Here is a 19,739-nt window from a genome sequence, read left to right on the forward strand (position 1 = left end):
TGCATATGGGTTTATTGGGCTCGCAGCAGGCAGTAGAGCCGAAAGGCTATAACGAGGCTGAGGAGTTTAGAGTGATGAGCTTATTTGAGGGGTTCAATCTCCCACCATCAACAAATGTGAGAAAATCAATGAACTTAAACATTTCAAATAATTTGAAGATAGGATTAAACCCCTCAAATCAAATAAACTACTCACTCTAAACTCCTTATTGTAGAAGCTCCTGCAGTAGAGCAGCCTATCAAACAAGGCCATGGGGGCAATGCAAGAGACAACTTGAGGCCCAATGATGGCTTTGATGTTCTGAATTTACAACTTGGGATTTAGGACCCTTCCAAATTAGTTTTTCTTTTTTTATTTATTTGCTTTTTGCCAAATTCTCAGATTGGTTGACGACATCCGTTTTCGGCATGAGTTTACATCCAATACCAATATTAGAAGATGGTCAAGTTTGAATTTTCCCTATTCGGCATTTCCCGTGGATAAAAAATACATTGACATTACTTTATGACCATGGATAAACAATTCCCTTAATAATAGGAGATTCTTACACTGACATACGTAATTGTTAACAATATAAGGAAACAATGCCATGCAATCCTAAAAATCTTTCATTCCAATCCTCAATAGACCTGATCAAATGTCATAGATAAGTAAAAGGAGAACAAAAGCGGGGTTGCTGCTACAAGTCAATCCGGGCAATGTTGCATTACACGAAACCACTAGAATACAGTAACCCAGATTTCCTAATTTCCATTTCGTCAAAACACATAAAAAAATACAGGCTAATAGGCTATGTTTCTAAACCCATCTTCTGCTTTAGTTTATTTTTCTTCTTCTACTGAGATGGTTCATTTTTCCGAATGGCTATGGCATGAACCAGAAGCAATATTTGGACTTCAAGGGATTCCTTATGTAATTCTAACATTCCAAGAATAGCTTTAGAGGCAAACAAGGTTATGCATGACATGGTTGAAAATTTGCCAAACATTTTTCTGGGCAAACTTGTATCCTCCAATACGTATCTGACGCAGACAAGCTTAGCAAGTACACGATATACACCATGAATGTGGGCTTCTTTGGTCTTGCATCCTGTAAAAATGATATCATCTGCAGGTTCCTTTTGGTCTTACAGGACTAGAAATAAACTGCAGGTAAACAAGAGAAGGAAAAAAAAAAAATTTTGTTTTTATACAATTTTTAGTATTACAGTTACTTTTAAGTACAGTACAGCCCATGAGCAGAAACAAACTTACTCAATCTCCAAACAGCAAAATGTCACACTGCAAGCTTTTCTGAGGTAGAGACGAGCGTGAACTCAAAAAGCAGCAGACCGTTGCAGGCGGACAGCTTCAGCAATATGTTATATAAGCACCCATGTAAGATAAGTTCATAGAATCTGGTCTTCTATAACTGAAGTCAGAAACACAATGTAAGAATCGCAGGATGAAAATGCCACGGGTGGAAAAAATTGCAAGAGTGATTCATTTTGATTCACTCCAGAAAGCCACAGTTTAAATTTTAAATATCAATTGAAATAAAAAGGGAAATAATCTTATCAGAGGATGAGAAAATTTGTTGAGAGGGCTATTTTCTGGAACCTTTAAAGAATACTACGGCTATCTATGCTTAGAAAATTGTCAACAAAATATCATTGACAAATTTAACATCTACAGAGCAAATAAATTAAATAAATTTGCTTAAACAGTTGGTCTGCAACAAAAGGATTACCACAAAATCAGAGAATTATTTAGAGATTGAAAATAGAATCTGCCATAGCTTACTTTCAAAGCTAGATGAATTCTTGGTAACCAAGTGGATGCTCTATTAAGTATTAACTAAAGGGCCTATAAAGGTCCATGCACAATTAAAAGTTCTATATTTTTCCCAAGGCATCGACACATTTAGACATCCAAGAATGCTATCTTATCATTCAAGAACTTTTTGTTACAGTAACTTTTGATTATAAAAGAAGCTATAACTCATCCTCCATACAACACTGGCAGGACTAGGTACTTCAGTAGCAGAAATGGATTTTTCTATACCTCCAAAAAAGCAGCTCAATTTCTTATACTTTTTTCAATTCCCTGCCTCACTGTAAACCTTTAATTTTTTTTTTTTTCCTAAGGAAACATTATATTAACAACAGAAAGAGTGCACGCTCAAGTAGTCTACTATGGAGATACAATCTCAAATCTAACTACCAGAAATGAAACATTATCAAATTCCCAGTAAAATACACAGAAAAAGAAAGCTTCACGAATGCTGCAGAGAAAAGAAAAGAAAGCTTCACGAAAGCTTCGCAATAACCAAAATCTGAGTTAATACCAAAGATCCTCCACCTCCATCCCACCATTGTCTTCAAAAAGTCTCCTATTTCTCTCTTTGGCCCTTTTCTTACCACCAAACTCTACATGCTTTTCACACAAGGCATGGCACCCCTTTGGGATTGCCCAGCTCACTTCAGCCTCCCTGTACAGTTTAAGGAACAGACTTAATGCAACTGTGTAGTGCAGAAACACATGATAAACCTTCTTCCCATCCTCTTTGATACACCAGTGAGGAGAAATGCATGCCCATGGTAACTCACTTTTCCATGATCGACCTTCAGAGTAGCCTTGGCTTTCCAGATCATACTGTACAACTGAAAATCAAAGGTAGTGGCATTACTACATAAGTAAGTACGACTTACAAGAACAGTTCCCTTCATCTTCCTTGCATCCAAATTATCAAGTACCAACCTGAATCTTCAGTATAGCCTGCAATGAAGAAAGGTCCTCGTTCTCGAAATCATTTAAACTCAAACCAAAAGTGCAGTTGAGTAAATCAGATGAAAATTCTACTCATCTTGCTACTGTTTTCTTATTATAATATGATAAGTTAAACAGCAGGGAACTTTTCTTTCAAGGAAAATTCTTCCACCCTTGGTAGGAACAAATCATACCCTTAACAAAATGGCTTTCCAAGGACTCCAGCTAGAACCCCTCTCAGCTGAATTTTCATCCCGCCCATTCTCTTCAAACCCATATTTACTTCTTATGACAGCATGCCACAATGACTCCCCTACTAAAGGAAATGTCCAAAGGCACTTACCCAAAAGAGCAATGTTCTTCATCAACAAATTGCCAATGTTTAAGCCTCATCTTTCCATGCTTTGAGTCACCAATTCCCATTTCACTAGATGGCCTTTTTGCCCACCCTCTAAATCAGCCCAGGAAAAATTCATCATCTTTTCCAATTTAAGAGCTGCACCACTTGGTACTACAAGGATAATAATAAGTTGGTACTACATAGCTTGAAGCATAGCTAAACACCCAGCGTGAAAGAACCCCTTGAATCTCAATTGTTAGTCACTTTTCAAAGCTTCCAAAGTAACATTCTGATAATATTTAACTAAAATTGGAGAACAACACTTTTAGCCTAATGTCTTGCCATCCTAAAGAGTGGGGAGGACTACCAGAACACTATCTTATGGCTACTCATGCACTGAGGCAATCAAAGAGCTAGAGTGCGTGAATGCCATCTTGCTTGTGAAAGCAATGAAGTCAGAAACATGATTAAGTACTACTTACAAGGTAAGCTCCGGAGAGCGATGCATTCAATGTCTGGATAAGAGCTTATCAGATGTAGCAGGTCTTTCATGCATATGTAAAAACAAAGGAGATGGGTAACACAGAAGGGAAAGGATTAAGTTATCCAACCATCAAAGTTTAGAAAATATGCTTGACCATCAGCAGTAGGAGCAATCCTTTTGCATGACATCAATGATTCTAGATAAAACATAGTTAAATTTACGCAATGCCAGCCATTAGTCTCCAACTTTCTGCTATTCAAACTCAAGTGGATGAAAGTTTAGTTTTCAATAATTAAAAAACAAAGAAGCAAAAGCTGTGCTCTGTCATGCCTATTCACCCTTTTTATTTCCATCAAAATTCAGATTCTTTGCTTTCAACAATTATGCTTTTGAATTTTCTGGTTTGCAGCTTACTTTGTATAGCCGGGACTTAAGCATAAGCTAATATCATTAACTCATTTTATTCATAATTATTTTCTGTTTCAGAAACTAACTTACCAAATCTAAGAAAATCAGATCACACGTACGGATACAAGCAAAAGAGAGAGGAAACTGACTCTATCAATGGTTGACAAAATTCAGTGTTTAAAGTGCTACAAGAGCAGCCAACGAATATCCAGTATAGAATTGTAAACCCTCTTTATACCACCATTGAAGGATGGCTTGGTCAACTCAAAGAAATATAGCTGTGGAATGTGGAATCTTCAAATGATATGTTGGCCTGGTCATACAGCTTTTCACTTAGGCCCCCAAGAAAGGACAGGCAGCAAGGATTTTTCAGGTCTACAAGGAGTTCTTTCTTTTTCTTTTCTTTTTTCTTTTGTTTTCAAAAAGGGGGCGGGGGGATGCGAAAACTGGATATGTATTTAAAAAGAGACCAACAGTATTTAAACTTAGTCAGTCTATCTCATTCCATGTTTATTGGATGTCCCTGAAGGGACACAATCGTCAATCTGTGATGAACGAGGAACCCCCATCAGAACGGAATGAGTTTGATCTAAGGCACCTAATATGTGGTATCAACACCAAAGTAGGCCCAACTCCTCTCAATATTGCACCAAGCGCCCACACAATGATGTCCACGTAAATAATGGGACTCACAGGGGTAGGATGGAACAGGTAGGTAGGGGGTTTATATGTGGGGAAGAATGTCACAGACAAGAGCCCCACACTAGACAGGCAGAAATTCATTAGATCCTTTCCTATTATATGAGTTACTGGATGGATAATGAAGGCAAAGGGTAGGCATAAAGGGGAGGATTCAAAATTGTTACTCTTATGGCCGCGCCGTTCGGTGAGTAATTTGAATATCTTCATTGGAATAAGCATATAATCCAGAGTACGGTTATCAACTAATACAAGTTATTCATAATCCCGAATGGTCGCCACAGAAAGATTTCAAATGTATCATGGACCTCTAAATGGTAAAATGGAATACTCCAATATCTAAGAAGTTCATTTTTAGCGGGGACTTTAATCAGTCGCCTAGTAGGCTGTGTACTTAGGTAAAACTTAACATGAAAAATTCAAGAATCTCTTTCTTAATGCGTTTTTTGATAACCAAAATACCTCATACTCTATAGTAACCTAACTTGGAAATACTTGTCTGTTGTCAAGCCAGTGTTGCTGGATTCTTTTTAACTATTCAAGAGTACACTACAATTGGTAAAGCTTAATTTTAGTTTCTGAGATGTATTACAAGTTCTATTTAAATTGCTGTTTTTGGTAACCGCAGACTCTTCACAATGTTGGCAAGGCAGGAAGCTATCATGCTATATTAAGGGATAATTTTCTAGTAATGCTCTCACTAGCAACAGCTATACGAAATCTGAATGCTTGAAAACTGTTGGATCTTCAAATTTCAAACTTAATGAGCTTTTCAGTTCTTCAGCAAAATGTGTATTATAGCAATTTCTTGTTAACTTAATCTATAAGGAAGGTAGAGACATGAAACCTCTTTGTTTTATAAAGAAAATGTATTTTTATCTCTTTAAGGCAAGGATTAAAATAAAATAAAAACATATCCATAGATCAATCAGATGAGCAAGACTTGTTTAGTTTGACCTAATAAACAATTTTTGAACTGGGGTAGTTCTCAAATTCATCAGAAATATTTGTTACTGACCTAACCCTGACCACGGACATCCTTAGTAAAAGGTTACACCATAACATCAAGGTTCCCGTACAAAAGACTTGATTTTCTTAGAGCAATGCATCATTGTGCTTAAGAGCATTATGAAGCACACAAGTTCCCAATTTTCTTGCTTCTTTTTTTGTTTTGGTAAAGATTGCATTTGCATTGTTTAAGACAATATTTTATCCTGAAACAATCACAAGTATATATTGCTGGAACTCTTGGAGAAATCCTCTCTTTTCTGACCCTATCTTTTCAAATTACCCTTATCAGAAAAAGAAAAAAAACAAAAAAAAAACCTACAGTATTGAAATATTGTTATGGGAACAATGAAGAAAATTACTTCTTTTTGGCTTTGTAAGCTCAGAGAGTTTGATAAGCCTAAGAGGAAGGTCTCCGTGACACTGACACACTAGGTTCATGACTGAATGAGCATAAAGACCTTCAAGCATCCAACAAAGCACAAGGTTCACTTGGTCCTGGGAGAGGATAAGAACTTGTTTTAGAACATCAGTATAGTATCTGGAAACGAGATTTAAGATTTAAGGAAGATGGAAAAATTTTCAATGAAAAACTAAAATCGCAAAATCAAATTATACATGGAAATTATAGAAACATATACTTTTGTAAAGAAAGGTGACTACTTGAAAAGAAGCTGTTTACCTGGTCTCCCTTCAGCCTAGTAGTTTCCAAATTTTTTCCTGTCAGAAGAAAAGATATCACATGTTGCTATTCAATTAAGTTTAGTAGCTCCTGCTATAAAAACTAAGGATCTATGAAGTATCATGGCAACATCAGTCACATCCATATGTTACATCAGTTTCTTGGAAGACGAAGATGAAGAGAAAAGTTTCAATCATTCAGAGTTGAAAATTCTTGCATTGGACATCATATGAAAACACTAAGACAGAAGATGAAGTATATAGCTTAGAAAATGTTTCGTATTTTAGAGGACATTAAAGCTGTATAGTCACATGAAAAGAATATTGTAGCATGCAGTACCTTAAGAGCTTGAATAGAAGCAATAGAAGCTGGCATCTTTTTTGTTCCAATAATCAGTTTTCCTTCTTGTTCTGTTCGATGAAACGTCACTGAAAAAATGCACCATGTTGGTCACGAAATTAGGACATCTTTGATGCATAGGATATATAGATCATAAGTGAATATGTTTAAAACTCACACAAACTTTCAGGACGTTTGTTAAATCATTGATGCCAATATAATTGTTTTTATTTATTTTATAATGGGAATGACGTCAATATCATTGAGTACATAATTCATACATATGATATCAGTGGTAGAAAAAGTAATTAAAAAAAGGCATTTAGTTGAGTGTAGCTCTACTTCAAATCAGGATTTGAGATTAGCTAAAAAGTAGGCACTATCAAACTCCTAAACAATGAAACTAAGAGAGAGAGAGAGAGAAAGAGAGAGAGAGAGAGAGAGAGAATCATCAACAACCCATAGAGAACAACTTGTCACAAAAAACAAAACAAACAAAAAAACTTAAATGAATTAAATAAAAGGATGTCCAGACTTTGTTAACTGAGTTATATGATACCTGTGTCCCCAACTTGCCACTGATTTAAGATCATGTAATCCTTGAGCCCTTCTAATACATACATCTTTTTGCTGTTACTATTTTGCCAGCAACGATACTGAAATTTCCAGTCCCTGCCTGTGTAATCCTGAATTACAATGGGGAATCCTTGTGTTTCAGAAATTTTTGGAAAATGGGCCTGTTTCATTGTGAGCAACACACAAAACTTCAAGCGTAAGGACAAAGATGTTTCCTGCTTGTTTAGATGAGTCAGAAATATATATTCTGAAAAAAAAAAAAAAAAAAAACCTAGCTGATTCAGTAAACAAAAGACAAATGCATAAAGAATAGTTTTATTTCCCCTCCCTAAGATCCCTTCTCATGTAAAGGTGACTGCTTTATTTTTTTGCCAGGAAGGGATTTGGCTCTGCTACAAGAATCAATAGTTTGACACAACTGTTCTACTTTAAAATCGCAATTGGGTGTTTGTTGGTGTATGATTGTGTGTGTGTGTGTGTGTGTGTGTGTGTGAGAGAGAGAGAGAGTCAGAGAGAGAGAGAGGTAAGACCATCATGCTTGAGACTGGGGTTACAAATATTTACCTTATAGATTAATGCAGTCAATTGACTCAATAGCCAAAATGATTGCTCAGCCTAAAATATATTTTGCCAGTTCACAAGTATAAAACGATATAACAAAGGACATTTTCAAGATTAAAAAGATGACAAATGAGATGACTAGGAACAGGACAACATAGCAATAACAATTCACAAGGCATGATATGAGGCACCCCCTTCTCAAAAAGTTTTCTGAAGGAAAAATCAAGTCCCTCAAAACTTTTGTTGGACTTGGGGTGCCACTGTTCATATTGCCCCAGCAGCCATTCCCATTTTCAAATTGAACCATAGGGAAAACCATGAAGAGCAATTATCTTTAATGTACTGAGATTAATCAAATACTAAATGAGCATTGGGACTTACCTCTGCACATTTCTTTGGTATCACTAGACGTGCTGTATTCAGGAAAGTATCACTTGCGGTTAATGACTTCTCAAACAGAGGTATAGCATCAATGTTCGATCTCAGATTGGGTCAAGGACTCACGGATTCAAAAATACAAACATCAAAACAAATATAAAATATAAAATAGAGCGGTAGCATAGAAGCAGTGCCCATGTTTTATCACAATCGAAATGAACTCAATGCATTAAAAAAATCACTTCTATTACTATGAAAAATTATAAAATAACAAAAATTCCTTCTTTCAACTTCTAAGACCTATGACACAAAAAAAATTAGTGGAAACTTTCCAGAGATTTTCTGGAGCTGCTCATGACTTGTCATCTTAAGCAGATTTTGAGGATACAAATGGTTTTGAGTAGAGGCATCCACTCGTGGCGTTTCACTCTCTACTCCTTCTTCACAACCTGTATGTCCACTAGAATCCACATTAGAGTTTTCTCCAATATGTGCAGAAGCTTTTCCTTTAGATGATCCAGGAGAACAGCATTCAGCAATTATCTCATTAGATACCACAGAATGGGTATCAGAATCAGATAATGTTGTTAAATACGTCCCTTCATTGGCAGCTGAAAAAGTAGAGGACTGGCTAGAGTCAGTAATCACTACCTCATTCCAGTGATTTTTCTGAATCAATAATGTTAACCACTATAACAGCACAGAATTGCAACCCATAACTATTTTTGGCGAGGGAGAAGAATAGGGAAGATAAATTACATAGATTAAAAGTGATAAGAGAAGAAAAGAAATCACTAAGAAAAGTTATGTTAAGTCTTTCTTTTAGGATCATGACATACTTCAAAAGAAAAACTAAGAAAACAAGTTTGGAAAAAATTTCACCACAAAAACAATTATGCTGTAAGTTTGTAACCAGGATTTCTTCATTTAAGTTCTCCTCCAACTTTCCTTGCCTATGAAAATTGAGGAAAAGAAAAGGACATTTTTCTTCAGCTCACTGCATTTCTTGCACTCCATTGTTTTTTTTCTTTCTTCCCTTTAAGTTTAAATGACAAAACTGAGTGTTCTTTTTTCCTTTTAAGTTCTTGGAGACATTTTCAACTCAAGCGTATAGTTGAGGACACAAACATTAAGTGCAAAACTTAACATGGGAATGAGGTGTCTAATAAACACAATTATGAGAATCTAGACACACATGCATATATTTGAAAGTTGACAATGTATGGCTTTTAGCATGCAGCAAACCAAACATACTAAAAATAACAATCTATAACGATTAAGAAAAAGAATGACACAGTCCCAACTTCAAGACTTCTAAGGTAAAGTAGTTGAGTTATTTCATAAGTTTCCAAATGAGCATCAGATGTGGGTGGATAGACATGTTGTCCCCTCAAACATCCAGCACACTCTTTTTTAACTAGGGAAACACCACACAAACCATATATTGAAACAAGGCATCTGAGTTTATATAAAAAAGCTTTAGAACATATTAATTTTCAAATTTCCACAGATAAGGTATACAAGTCATAAAAACACAAACATCACTTATCACTTCACCTGACTCCATAGATTTTTTACTTCGCAATAAGCATTTACTGCAACCTACACCTCCATAATCCAGTTCCGTGTACGTGTGGCATGACATAATGCATCCACAGTGGAGTCGCTGCCAATTATTAGTTAAAATTAATGGTAAATAAAACAAAATTTTTTGTATATAAAACAAAATCTGGAGTTCAGAAATTTTGTTGATCCGAATATAGATCCAAAAATCCAAAAACAAACAAAGGGTGAAGTTGCCAGCTCACCTTCTTGCAGCCATCACAGTGTCTCCATCCATCAGACTTGGCATGAAAAGTTTCACAAAACTGATCATGTATATAAGCATAACTAAATTTGCAAATAATCAAGTCAGTTACCAGAAACTCTGAAGAATAGTGAGACAATGTATCAATTTTCACTTTCTGACTTACTGAATAACCAAGTTAATGCATATCAAATAGACAATGAAAGGATATTGATCGTGTGATCAAAGTAACCCACATACCAATTAAACAATTAAATGGCTGGTCTAGATAGCATACCTTTATAATATTCAAAGACAACAATTCATCTAGAAAACCTAACTAAAGAAGCAGATAATGATAACACTAAGAAAACTAAACACTCAGACCAAAAAAGATAAAAAAGAAATCTAAACACAAACACAAAGTAAGTTTTACACCATTAATTATACCTTATCTATCTGATAAGGAAATTCTTGTGACTCTAGCTTCATGCAAGCTATTTATTGCCACTAATTTGGACTAAGGAGGTGTCTTTGAATATGACTTGCTTATGTAGGATCAAGACTTTTTTTCCCAACTGTTGACATCCTTACTGGTGTAAAACCCAGGAAGCAAAAGATCGCAAGAGGCTAAGTTGAAGATAACAGTGACCGAAGGATAAAACCAAAGTGAATTTTTTTCAGTGCTCAATGCTGTCTAACAGAACGACAATGTCCCAAGTCAGTTTATGGAGCTGAACAAATCCAAATAAGGAAACCTTAGAATTACCCTAAAGGCGGTAACAAACCCAATATGAAGGCTCAAGATACTTCAATATGTCAACCAGAAAATTGAAAATCCTAAACTATGAAGCTACACCTACGTCAACGTCGCACAAAGTGAGTAGGCACACATCACAACTCCAGCACTTACTCTCATCTAGCTTAACAAAGTGCAAAAATTGGCAAATAAATAGAGAGGTAAATGAAAATATTATTTCCAAATACGTTACTTACTTGAGTCTCTCTAGGATCTTTAATGTAAATCTTATATTTCCTATTTTCTTATACAATTATTCTTCATTTTTGTCCTATGAACATAAACATTAATTACATCTCTCAAGACCAGACCTAGTTAACTACCAACTATGTATGAAGCTGGTTTCACACAAGCATAGGATTGTAGCCTGAAATTTGATTGAGAACGTCTCAAGTGGTGGAGCAAGGAAATTTTTAAGAAAGGGGCACCTCAAACAATTCAAAATTCTGACAATTTAAGCAAAAGGTTTTACTATTTATAAATCTCTAATTATGTGCTCTCTCTCTTGTTTTTTAATTTGTAACATTCAAAATCTAATAATTATGCATACCAACAAACTATATTAGACTCAAATTCAATAAAGAAAAATACATGAATTTACACAATAATAAATTTCATTCAACAAAGTCCATGAAAACACTACAAGAAATTGATACCTTAGTCTATGTTTAAATTCAAACTCAGAGTCAATGAGCAAGCGGTAACCCGAGAGAAGAAGGCATCATCAGACTCAAACTAAGAGAGGGAAAGATTTGAAAAGGTAGACATGAGAGAAGAGAGGTAGAGAAAGAAAAGACAAAGAGGGGAAGGGGACACTAGGAAATTTGAGTGCAATTTCTTATTTTATTGAGAAAAATATACATGTAATCTTTTTCTTTTATAAAAAAAAAAAAAAAGAAAATTTGAGGGAGGGTTGGAGAAGGGCACCTGCCAGTCTTGAGCCTTAGCTCTCTCCATTCGTGGACTTGCCCTAAATTTCTCTTACAAGAACAGGACCACTTTCCGCATCATTGTCCCAAGTTGCAACATTAGGAAACCCTCAACCACCAACATTGTCCAAGAATGGCTTCATGTAGTAGAAGTCAAAACGAAGGGCTAGGAAAGTATTCTAGGAAGTTCTTCTATAATGAACTCACCTATCTATGTTTAAGAGAAGACTTTGGATGGAACATACGCTTATTTCTGGTGGTATGCCATCAAACCCTCGTGACCATGCCTTCGCAAGCAAGTTATACCCAGCAACGTAGATTGAGAATGTGTTCTTCGGATTTACTACACTCTAGTGGGATCAAGACCCTTGTCCCCATCACTATTATCATTAATATTTGGCCCACAAAAATATGGTAAAAGATGGTAAGTAAACAAACATTAACTTTCGTTGAAAGATACACTAGTTACCTATTTTAAACCTTAATAAACCCATATCAAGGCAAGTAATTCTTGCACTTACTTGTGTCTTCCAAATGAGTCAACTACATTGTTTTTCTCCTATAATGTTTTTCTTCATAAATTGTGTAATAGATTTCTCCAAGTCCAATACGAATAGGAGTTTGAGTTTGAAGAAGGGAAAAGAATTGTCGACCCCAGACTATTCAACATTTGTATGTTTCGATGCAACAAGAAGAAGTTATTTGGAGCAAGTAGTTTTGTTGCTTGTTTAATTGGTCATATTTTTGTCATGAAGTGCGGTAGGGGCAGAGAGAATTTTTGGTGGAGCGGTGAATGCGTAGAGATTGGAAAGCACACCAATGACGAGGCTCTATGTTGGACCGACATTGACATTGGGAGACAAGAACTAGAGGATCAAATGGCATTAGATACCGTGAGCCAGGACTGAATTCTCCATGAGATTCATACTTGAAGCTCAGAACAGCCGCGTACGAAGGAGGAGTCCTCAAATTCATTATCAAATGAGGCATTGTTATTTAGGTAGTGGAGGGATTCAAGTAAGACCTTTATTCTAAGAAAGACCTACCATCAAACTATTTTGAAATTTTGCCCACAAACCGCATTTTCAAAAACCAAGCGCGTGGAGTTTCTTTGTTAAATTAATTTGTGCTAATGATCACTGACAAAGACACCGTTCATATTTCAAAAAAGCAACATTTTTTATATAGTATGTCATGAATTTCATAGTCATGACCATAACAAATATTAGTAACCTTAGATTTTGAGAAATGTTCAAGTTGATCATCAAACAATCTTCACTTGGCTTTACTAGTGTAGATACATGTAAAGGCAAGGAAAAGAAACACGTTCTTTAGGTCATAATAATGACTTTCTAAAAGTTAACCACGGTGAACAAACAACAACAAAAGTAAGTTGTGAAGCATTGGGAAAAAATTTACAAAAAGGGTAGTAACTGCTACATAGCTCTTCATCGTTAGTCATTACTAGTGAGTCATGCACATCACCTTTAATCCTTTTACAACTTAAGGAGATCATATTGGAGCAATAAAGGACACCTAATTTATGGAATTTATTAGAGTGACAAATTAGGAAAATATAGATTAATCAAAATGTTTGAAGAGAGACATCCCATAATCTTCTTTACAAAAGCATCCACATTTATTATTGTTTTGGGGTGCACAAAGGGGAATTGATCTTCTGATGAATGACTAAGGTGCTTTCTAGAAAAAAGTCCTCTGCTCTGTTGACAGGGAAGGAAAATGAAACTTCTTGAAAAGCGTCCACGGCTATGAAGTAAAGCATGCCATACTACTAGGAAAAGCTCGAGCGACCTTCAACAAAAGAACTTGTACCCGAAAAACAACACATGCAAGCAGCAACATTCTAGAGAATATCCCTTGTAGTAAGTCACCGTCTTGTATGTAAGCTTTCTAAGCCTTAACGTTAAGCCTTGGAGCTAGCTGCCTTCCAACGAACATGTAAAAGCCTTGAAGCTAGTAGTTATAACTTGCAAGGAGAGTCCCACGAATTTATATAGAAACACCAACAATTCCAAGGTTTCAAGATTCATGTCTTCCTTATATCCAAAAATCTAAGGCGCACTTGTTTCATGAGATGGGATCCTTCATGGGATGGGATCCTAGGAACCCTTACCCATTCCCATTTGAAGGATTTCTTAGAGACCCAATGGTATATTATTTTTTGAAAGCATAAATTTAAGAGTTTAGGTTCATTATCATTTATTTTAAATCAAACCTAACGAATACGGATGGGTAGACCACCTCATCATTTGGGAAAGCAAAGCACCTATTTTGAGGGTCTTGGATACCCATGGGTATCGGAAACCCAACCCTTCCTGGTGCATGGCAGTAACAATAAGTTGCTGTCTAGCAGGTAGTATAGGGCCAAAACACAGTAGAAACAGATTTTTTTTTAAAATAGAAAATAGAGAGATTAAGCCATAGAATTGAAGTTGGAATGAAGATAACTGAGTTCTAGGGCAAGAATCCCAAAAGAAACTCTATAAATCGAATTATGGAATGATATTCATAACAAACTGAATGCAAAAGTCTCTTAAGAGCCTATTTATACTAGAGTAAAGCAGTCTAGCATTCCTATTCCTTGTTTATTAAGAAAACCTAATCCTACTAGTACTTACCTAATAAATCTATTCCTACTAAGACTACTTAATAAATCCTAATCCTAACAGGAATAAACATGAAAGAAAAACATGACAAATAAAAAATAACTAAAATTCCCAAAATAGCTAGAACCCTGTCCTAATTTGCTAGAGGGTCCGCATACTCTTGGAAAGCCTTGTAGATGCTCCCTGCATCAAATCACTCCTGATCTACACCACTTCCTTTCCCATGTTGGAACTTACCAAATTTGGAAAATAAATCACATACACATTCCAAAGTGCCAAATCTGCAAGACCAACGCTACCTAAGAGACAATGAAACAAAACTGGCATGAACATTTACAGCATTAAGTCCCATCAGATTTACATGACCTTGCTCACTTCTTCCATATGTTGAGACAACCAAAACTCCCAAGTTCTGCTCCTTTTCCAAGGAATACTAATGCAACATCTGCAAAATTGGCTGATAAACAACTTCGACTCGCTAAATCCATGCATCAACCGAAATTCGAATTTTGGTTTGCTTCACAGGACAGTTATTGCATAAAGTAATGAATCTCTTTATTCTAATCCAAATTTTCATATGTAACCTTAAGACAGGGTATAAATGCCCGTTGTATGCACCAATTCATTTTCTCAGGATCACTAAAAGCCCAGCTTAAATAATAGAAGAGTTCACTTAATCAAATTTGAGTCTAGAAAAGCCCACACAACATTCAAACCAAAATGTTGACGCAGAAAATACATTACCCAATCAATAGCCATTTATATGTTCCTTCAATCAACCCATCAACATCCTAGTAGTAACTAGCAACATATATTAAAGTAAAACTTTTAATAATAATATTGCTACTAGAAAATACAGTCATTGCATGCAGGAGCATATCCCCTGTAGTTTTTTGTTATGTTATATTCCCATTAACCTTATCCCATGCTAGTGTGAGCTCCCTCAACAGGGAGAGGCCCACAAGGAAAAAATGTCACAATTTCAACCTAGTCCCTTCTGTTTTATGCTAAAGAGAGTGAAGTCATATCCACCAAGGCTGAACCGAAAATCTTAACGGATTACATTAGCTGTTTTAAGTCAATCGATTAGAATCAATAACCCAGAATCACCACAAAAAATCAACAAATTTTAGAAATTAAAAGCAAAGAAAATCATGACACTTGACATCCCAAAAGGGCATTAAATCATTATCAACCTGGACCACCTACATCACAGAAAAACACACATAGAAACACTTTCAATTCAGTCCCAAAGAGCAAAGAGCAATATATATACCAGCGAAACAATCCAAGCCATACATTTTCTCTTCAAAAAGGAAAGGAAAAAAAAAAAAAAGCACTCTAATTTAAATCAAATAGAGCAAGCAAACATGTTCACATACCAGCCAAAAAAAAAAAAGACAAATCCTTCAGAGAAACAAAAATATAAAAGGAAAATTGGCTTACCCGCATTTCCCGCAGAGCTTAGCGAAAGAGCCATCTTTCAGCGGCCAGCCAGTAATGAACTCAGCAATCTCAGCCTTGCAGAAGAAGCAGTGCTCGGAAGCCATTGAAGCAACACAAAGAGTGAGAGAGAATGAGAGAGCAAATGAGACAGAGAGAACAGAGAGAGCAAACGAGACAGAGAGGGGCAGAGAAAGTGTTGAAAGATAAGGACATCCAGTATATATACGAGTGAGCGAGTGTGAGTCAGAGCCATTTCTGTGACAACGAAGACGATACGAGGAGGAATTGTGGCCTGCGGTCACTCGCACCAGAGTCAAAAGGGGATTTAGGTTTTGACAACGATTGATTGTGAGGTTTCCCAATCTGATTGGGTCTGATGTTTCGTGATGGGTGCGGGTGTAGTGGGGCGCGTCTGCAGGGGATCAGAGTTCTGAATTTTGATCCTTCCTGAGGAGGACAGGCAAGCATGGCATATTTGGCGTCCATGCAACAACCAAACCTGCCATATTTTGCCGTTACCTGTTAATGGCGCCGGTAGGTGCACAGAATTTCCTCCCTTTTTTCTCTACAGGTGGGCCCTCCCGATTAGGATAATATTTGCTTAAGGTAATTTTAATTTTCTTTTTTTTTTTTCTTTTTTTCTTTTTTTCTTTTTTTCTTTTTTTCTTTTTTGTTGAGAAAATCAAAACATGATTAATGAACAAATAGTTTTATTGCTTGCATGACTGCCATTTCGTGAAAACATTTCCAAATGTCATGAGTTGAGCTGATTTTTCTCACTAGTGCTGGATTTTCTTTTTAATGTTTTTGGTTGTTTCAGTTTTGTTATATAATCTAGAAGTAAATAAAACAAAAGATTAAAATAAAAATTATAATGTTATTTTGGGAAGTTGGTGACTTGAACAAAAATGTTAATTTGGCAAGTTGGTGGCTTGAATAAAAATTATAATGTTATTTTGGGAAGTTGGTGGCTTGAGCAAAAATGTTAATTTGGCACCTGAATTTGGTAATATTTTGGGCTGTCAACGAATATAATGTAAACCATAGAAATTCTAAAAATGTGCCTCCTTTAAATTCCTTGTCATTTTCCCCATAAGGTATGTAATCCATAAGGTTGTACAAGATCCAAACCAATCTATCAAAATCGACCAATCCAATTCAATTCAATTATTGGTTTCGATAATATTGGTGGATTGGATTGGATTCAAAAAATGAAAAACCAATTAGATCGATTTGGTTAGCGAATCCAGAATTTGATATATAATACAAACTGAATCGATCCAACCTTTTAAAAAACATATGCAAATATTTGCCTTTCCTAATGTTTGAACTTGAACCACCTACAACATATTTAACACTTAAACCAACGCACCAACACAACTTTGTTGATATTCTTTCGAAAAACTATATTAATATAGCATAATAATTCTAGATTTCTATGTGCAAATCCAAAACCCTAGTTTTAAAATTTAAATGCTGAGACTTTTCAGTTTAGTGACCTTTGACGTTCCAGTTCCAATTCTAGTATAAATAAAACACCTTTGACGTTGCAGCTTTCTCATTCCAAAAAAAGAAAAGACCTTTCACATTCTGGAGTTCAAACTTTTAGTTTCACTTTCACATTTCATAACCTAACACCATGGCTTTATCTGCATCTTCTTGCTTGGTAAGTTTTCATTATTTTGGATTCAAGAATTCAATGATTCAATGATTCATTTTGCATCTTCTCAAGCATGAAAATATTGATGGAGTATTTATGAAGCAGGTGACTACTCCAACTTCAACTTTCAATGAAAATCCAACTAGAATTACAAGTCACCCACCAACTGATGCACCTTCAATTTCTAATGAGCCGGATACTGTCAAGCCTTCAAATGATGAAGCGTTGCCACAAGAAACCAAAGCCAATGATTCTGCTCCCATTGAAGAAGGTAAGAAAAAAATTGCTAGACCTCTTTCAATTATTTGGGAGCACTTTATTAAAATGCAAGATGATCCAAAAAATCCTAAGGCAAAATGCAAATATTGCAACAAAGTGTATGCATGTGGTAGCAAAAAAAATGGGACATCAAACTTGTTGAGTCATTTGGCAAATCAATGTAAAGAATATCTAGGTCGAGATATTAAGAAGCCAAAAACTTTGTCTTTCCAACCAAAGAAAAGCGAGGAGGAAGGCAAACTTATTGCTACAAGTTATAGTCCAAAGAAATGTAGGGAAGCAATTGTTAGATATATTATACTTGATGAACAACCCTTTAGAGTTGTAGTGGGTGAGGGTTTTAGGGACATGTTACGTGTTTTTGAACCTAGACTTCAAGTCCCATATCGCATTACAATTGAAAGAGATTTCTTAAAGCTTTATAAGAAAGAGAAGATAAAGTTGAAGGATTATTTAGTTGCTAATCGCCAAAGAGTTAGTCTCACCGCAGACACATGGTCATCTCACCAAAATCTTAACTACATGTGTCTCACAGCTCATTATATAGATGATCAATGGAGATTACATAAGAAAATTCTGAATTTTCGTACAATTGTAAATGACAAAGGTGATACAATTGGAAGGGCAATTGCGACATGTCTACTAGAGTGGGGAATTGATAAGGTGTTGACTGTGACAGTTGATAATGCAACCTCAAATGATCATGCTGGTACATTGTTGTCAAACAAAGTGAATAATTGGAATGGTTCAATATTGAGGGGTGAAAATATGCACATGAAGTGTTGTGCACACATACTAAATCTCATTGTTAAGGAAGGTCTAGAAGACTATCATGAGTCAATCACTAGAATTTGTAATGTGGCGAGATATGTCAAGTATTTTCTAGTGAGGTCCCAAAAGTTTAAGGCTTGTGTGGAGCGTGTGAAAATTTCTTCACATAAGGCTATATGTCTTGATGTTCCGACAAGGTGGAATTCTACTTATTTAATGTTAGAAGTTGCAGAAAAATATCAAAAAGCTTTTGAACACTTAGAGGAACAAGATACACTGTATGTTCATGAGTTTTGTATGGATGAAAGGAAAAGGGGTCCCACCTCATTGGATTGGAATAATGCCCGCCACTTTATTAAGTTTTTGAAAGTCTTTTATAATGCAACTCTAGTATTGTCTAGTACTTTGTATGTAACCTCAAATCTGTTTCTGAAACAACTGTGTATGGTTCATGTGCAATTGCAAAGTTGGAGTCATAGTAAAGATGTTTTTCTTAAGATTATGGCTGAGAATATGCTGAAGAAGTATGAAAAATATTGGGGAAGCTACCAAAAAATTAACATGTATTTGTTTGTTGTTGTTTTACTTGATCCTCGTTACAAGGAATGTTATTTGCAGTATTATTTTTCCTTGTTATGTGGTGAAGATAAAACAAGTAAGATGACAAGTAAAGTGAGAAGCAAGTTGAATGAATTGTATGATCAATATAAATTGCTTTACCATGAAAATGTTGCACATAAGGATGAGACTCATAATCCAAGTGAGATGGAGATTGATAGTAATGAAGTAGATTTTGCTACTGCTTTCACAACTGGATTCATGAAACTTGTGGAGAAAACTGATGGTGAAGAGTTCAAAACAGAAGTTGACAGGTACTTAATTGAAACATGTGAGAATCCAAAAAATGAGAACTTTGATCTCCTAGGTTGGTGGAAGATGAATTCTGAAAAATATATAAGATTTTGTCTTATATTGCATGAGATGTATTGGCAATACATGTCTCTACTGTAGCATATGAATCAACATTTACTACTGGTGGTCGCATTCTAGATCCCTTTAGGAGTTCATTATCCCCAAGAACAGTGGAGGTACTCATTTGCACTCAAAATTGGTTATGTTCTTCACCAAAAACTGATGTTCTTGAGATTGTAGATGAAATGGAAGAAATTAAATCAGGCAAATATTATTTGAAGATAAGTTTCATAGTTGAAATTAATTAG

The 19,739-nt window shown here is 35.6% G+C and overlaps 1 protein-coding gene across 4 annotated transcripts; it reads right to left on the reverse strand.

The window, feature by feature from the left end:
• Positions 1 to 516: 516 nt before the first annotated feature.
• On the reverse strand, positions 517 to 16,316 carry LOC117626153 (B3 domain-containing protein Os07g0563300-like). 4 transcript variants are annotated; one of them, XM_034357804.1, is made up of 11 exons: positions 15,810 to 16,316; positions 10,031 to 10,112; positions 9,780 to 9,888; positions 8,611 to 8,833; positions 8,226 to 8,325; positions 7,267 to 7,393; positions 6,708 to 6,796; positions 6,369 to 6,406; positions 6,049 to 6,184; positions 1,254 to 1,410; positions 517 to 1,145 (listed from the first exon to the last, which is right to left on the reverse strand). In XM_034357804.1, exons 1-8 carry the CDS (start codon positions 15,911 to 15,913, stop codon positions 6,380 to 6,382), a joined length of 861 nt encoding a protein of 286 aa, XP_034213695.1. In that variant the 5' UTR covers positions 15,914 to 16,316; the 3' UTR covers positions 517 to 1,145; positions 1,254 to 1,410; positions 6,049 to 6,184; positions 6,369 to 6,379. The 4 variants fall into 4 exon arrangements, with proteins under 4 accessions (XP_034213695.1, XP_034213692.1, XP_034213694.1 ...); XM_034357801.1 differs by having other exon boundaries at positions 7,267 to 7,444; XM_034357803.1 differs by lacking the exon at positions 6,049 to 6,184 and having other exon boundaries at positions 7,267 to 7,444.
• Between the last annotated feature and the right edge of the window lie 3,423 nt (positions 16,317 to 19,739).

This window comes from Prunus dulcis, chromosome 4, assembly GCF_902201215.1.
Source record: "Prunus dulcis chromosome 4, ALMONDv2, whole genome shotgun sequence".
Taxonomy (NCBI): Eukaryota; Viridiplantae; Streptophyta; class Magnoliopsida; order Rosales; family Rosaceae; genus Prunus; species Prunus dulcis.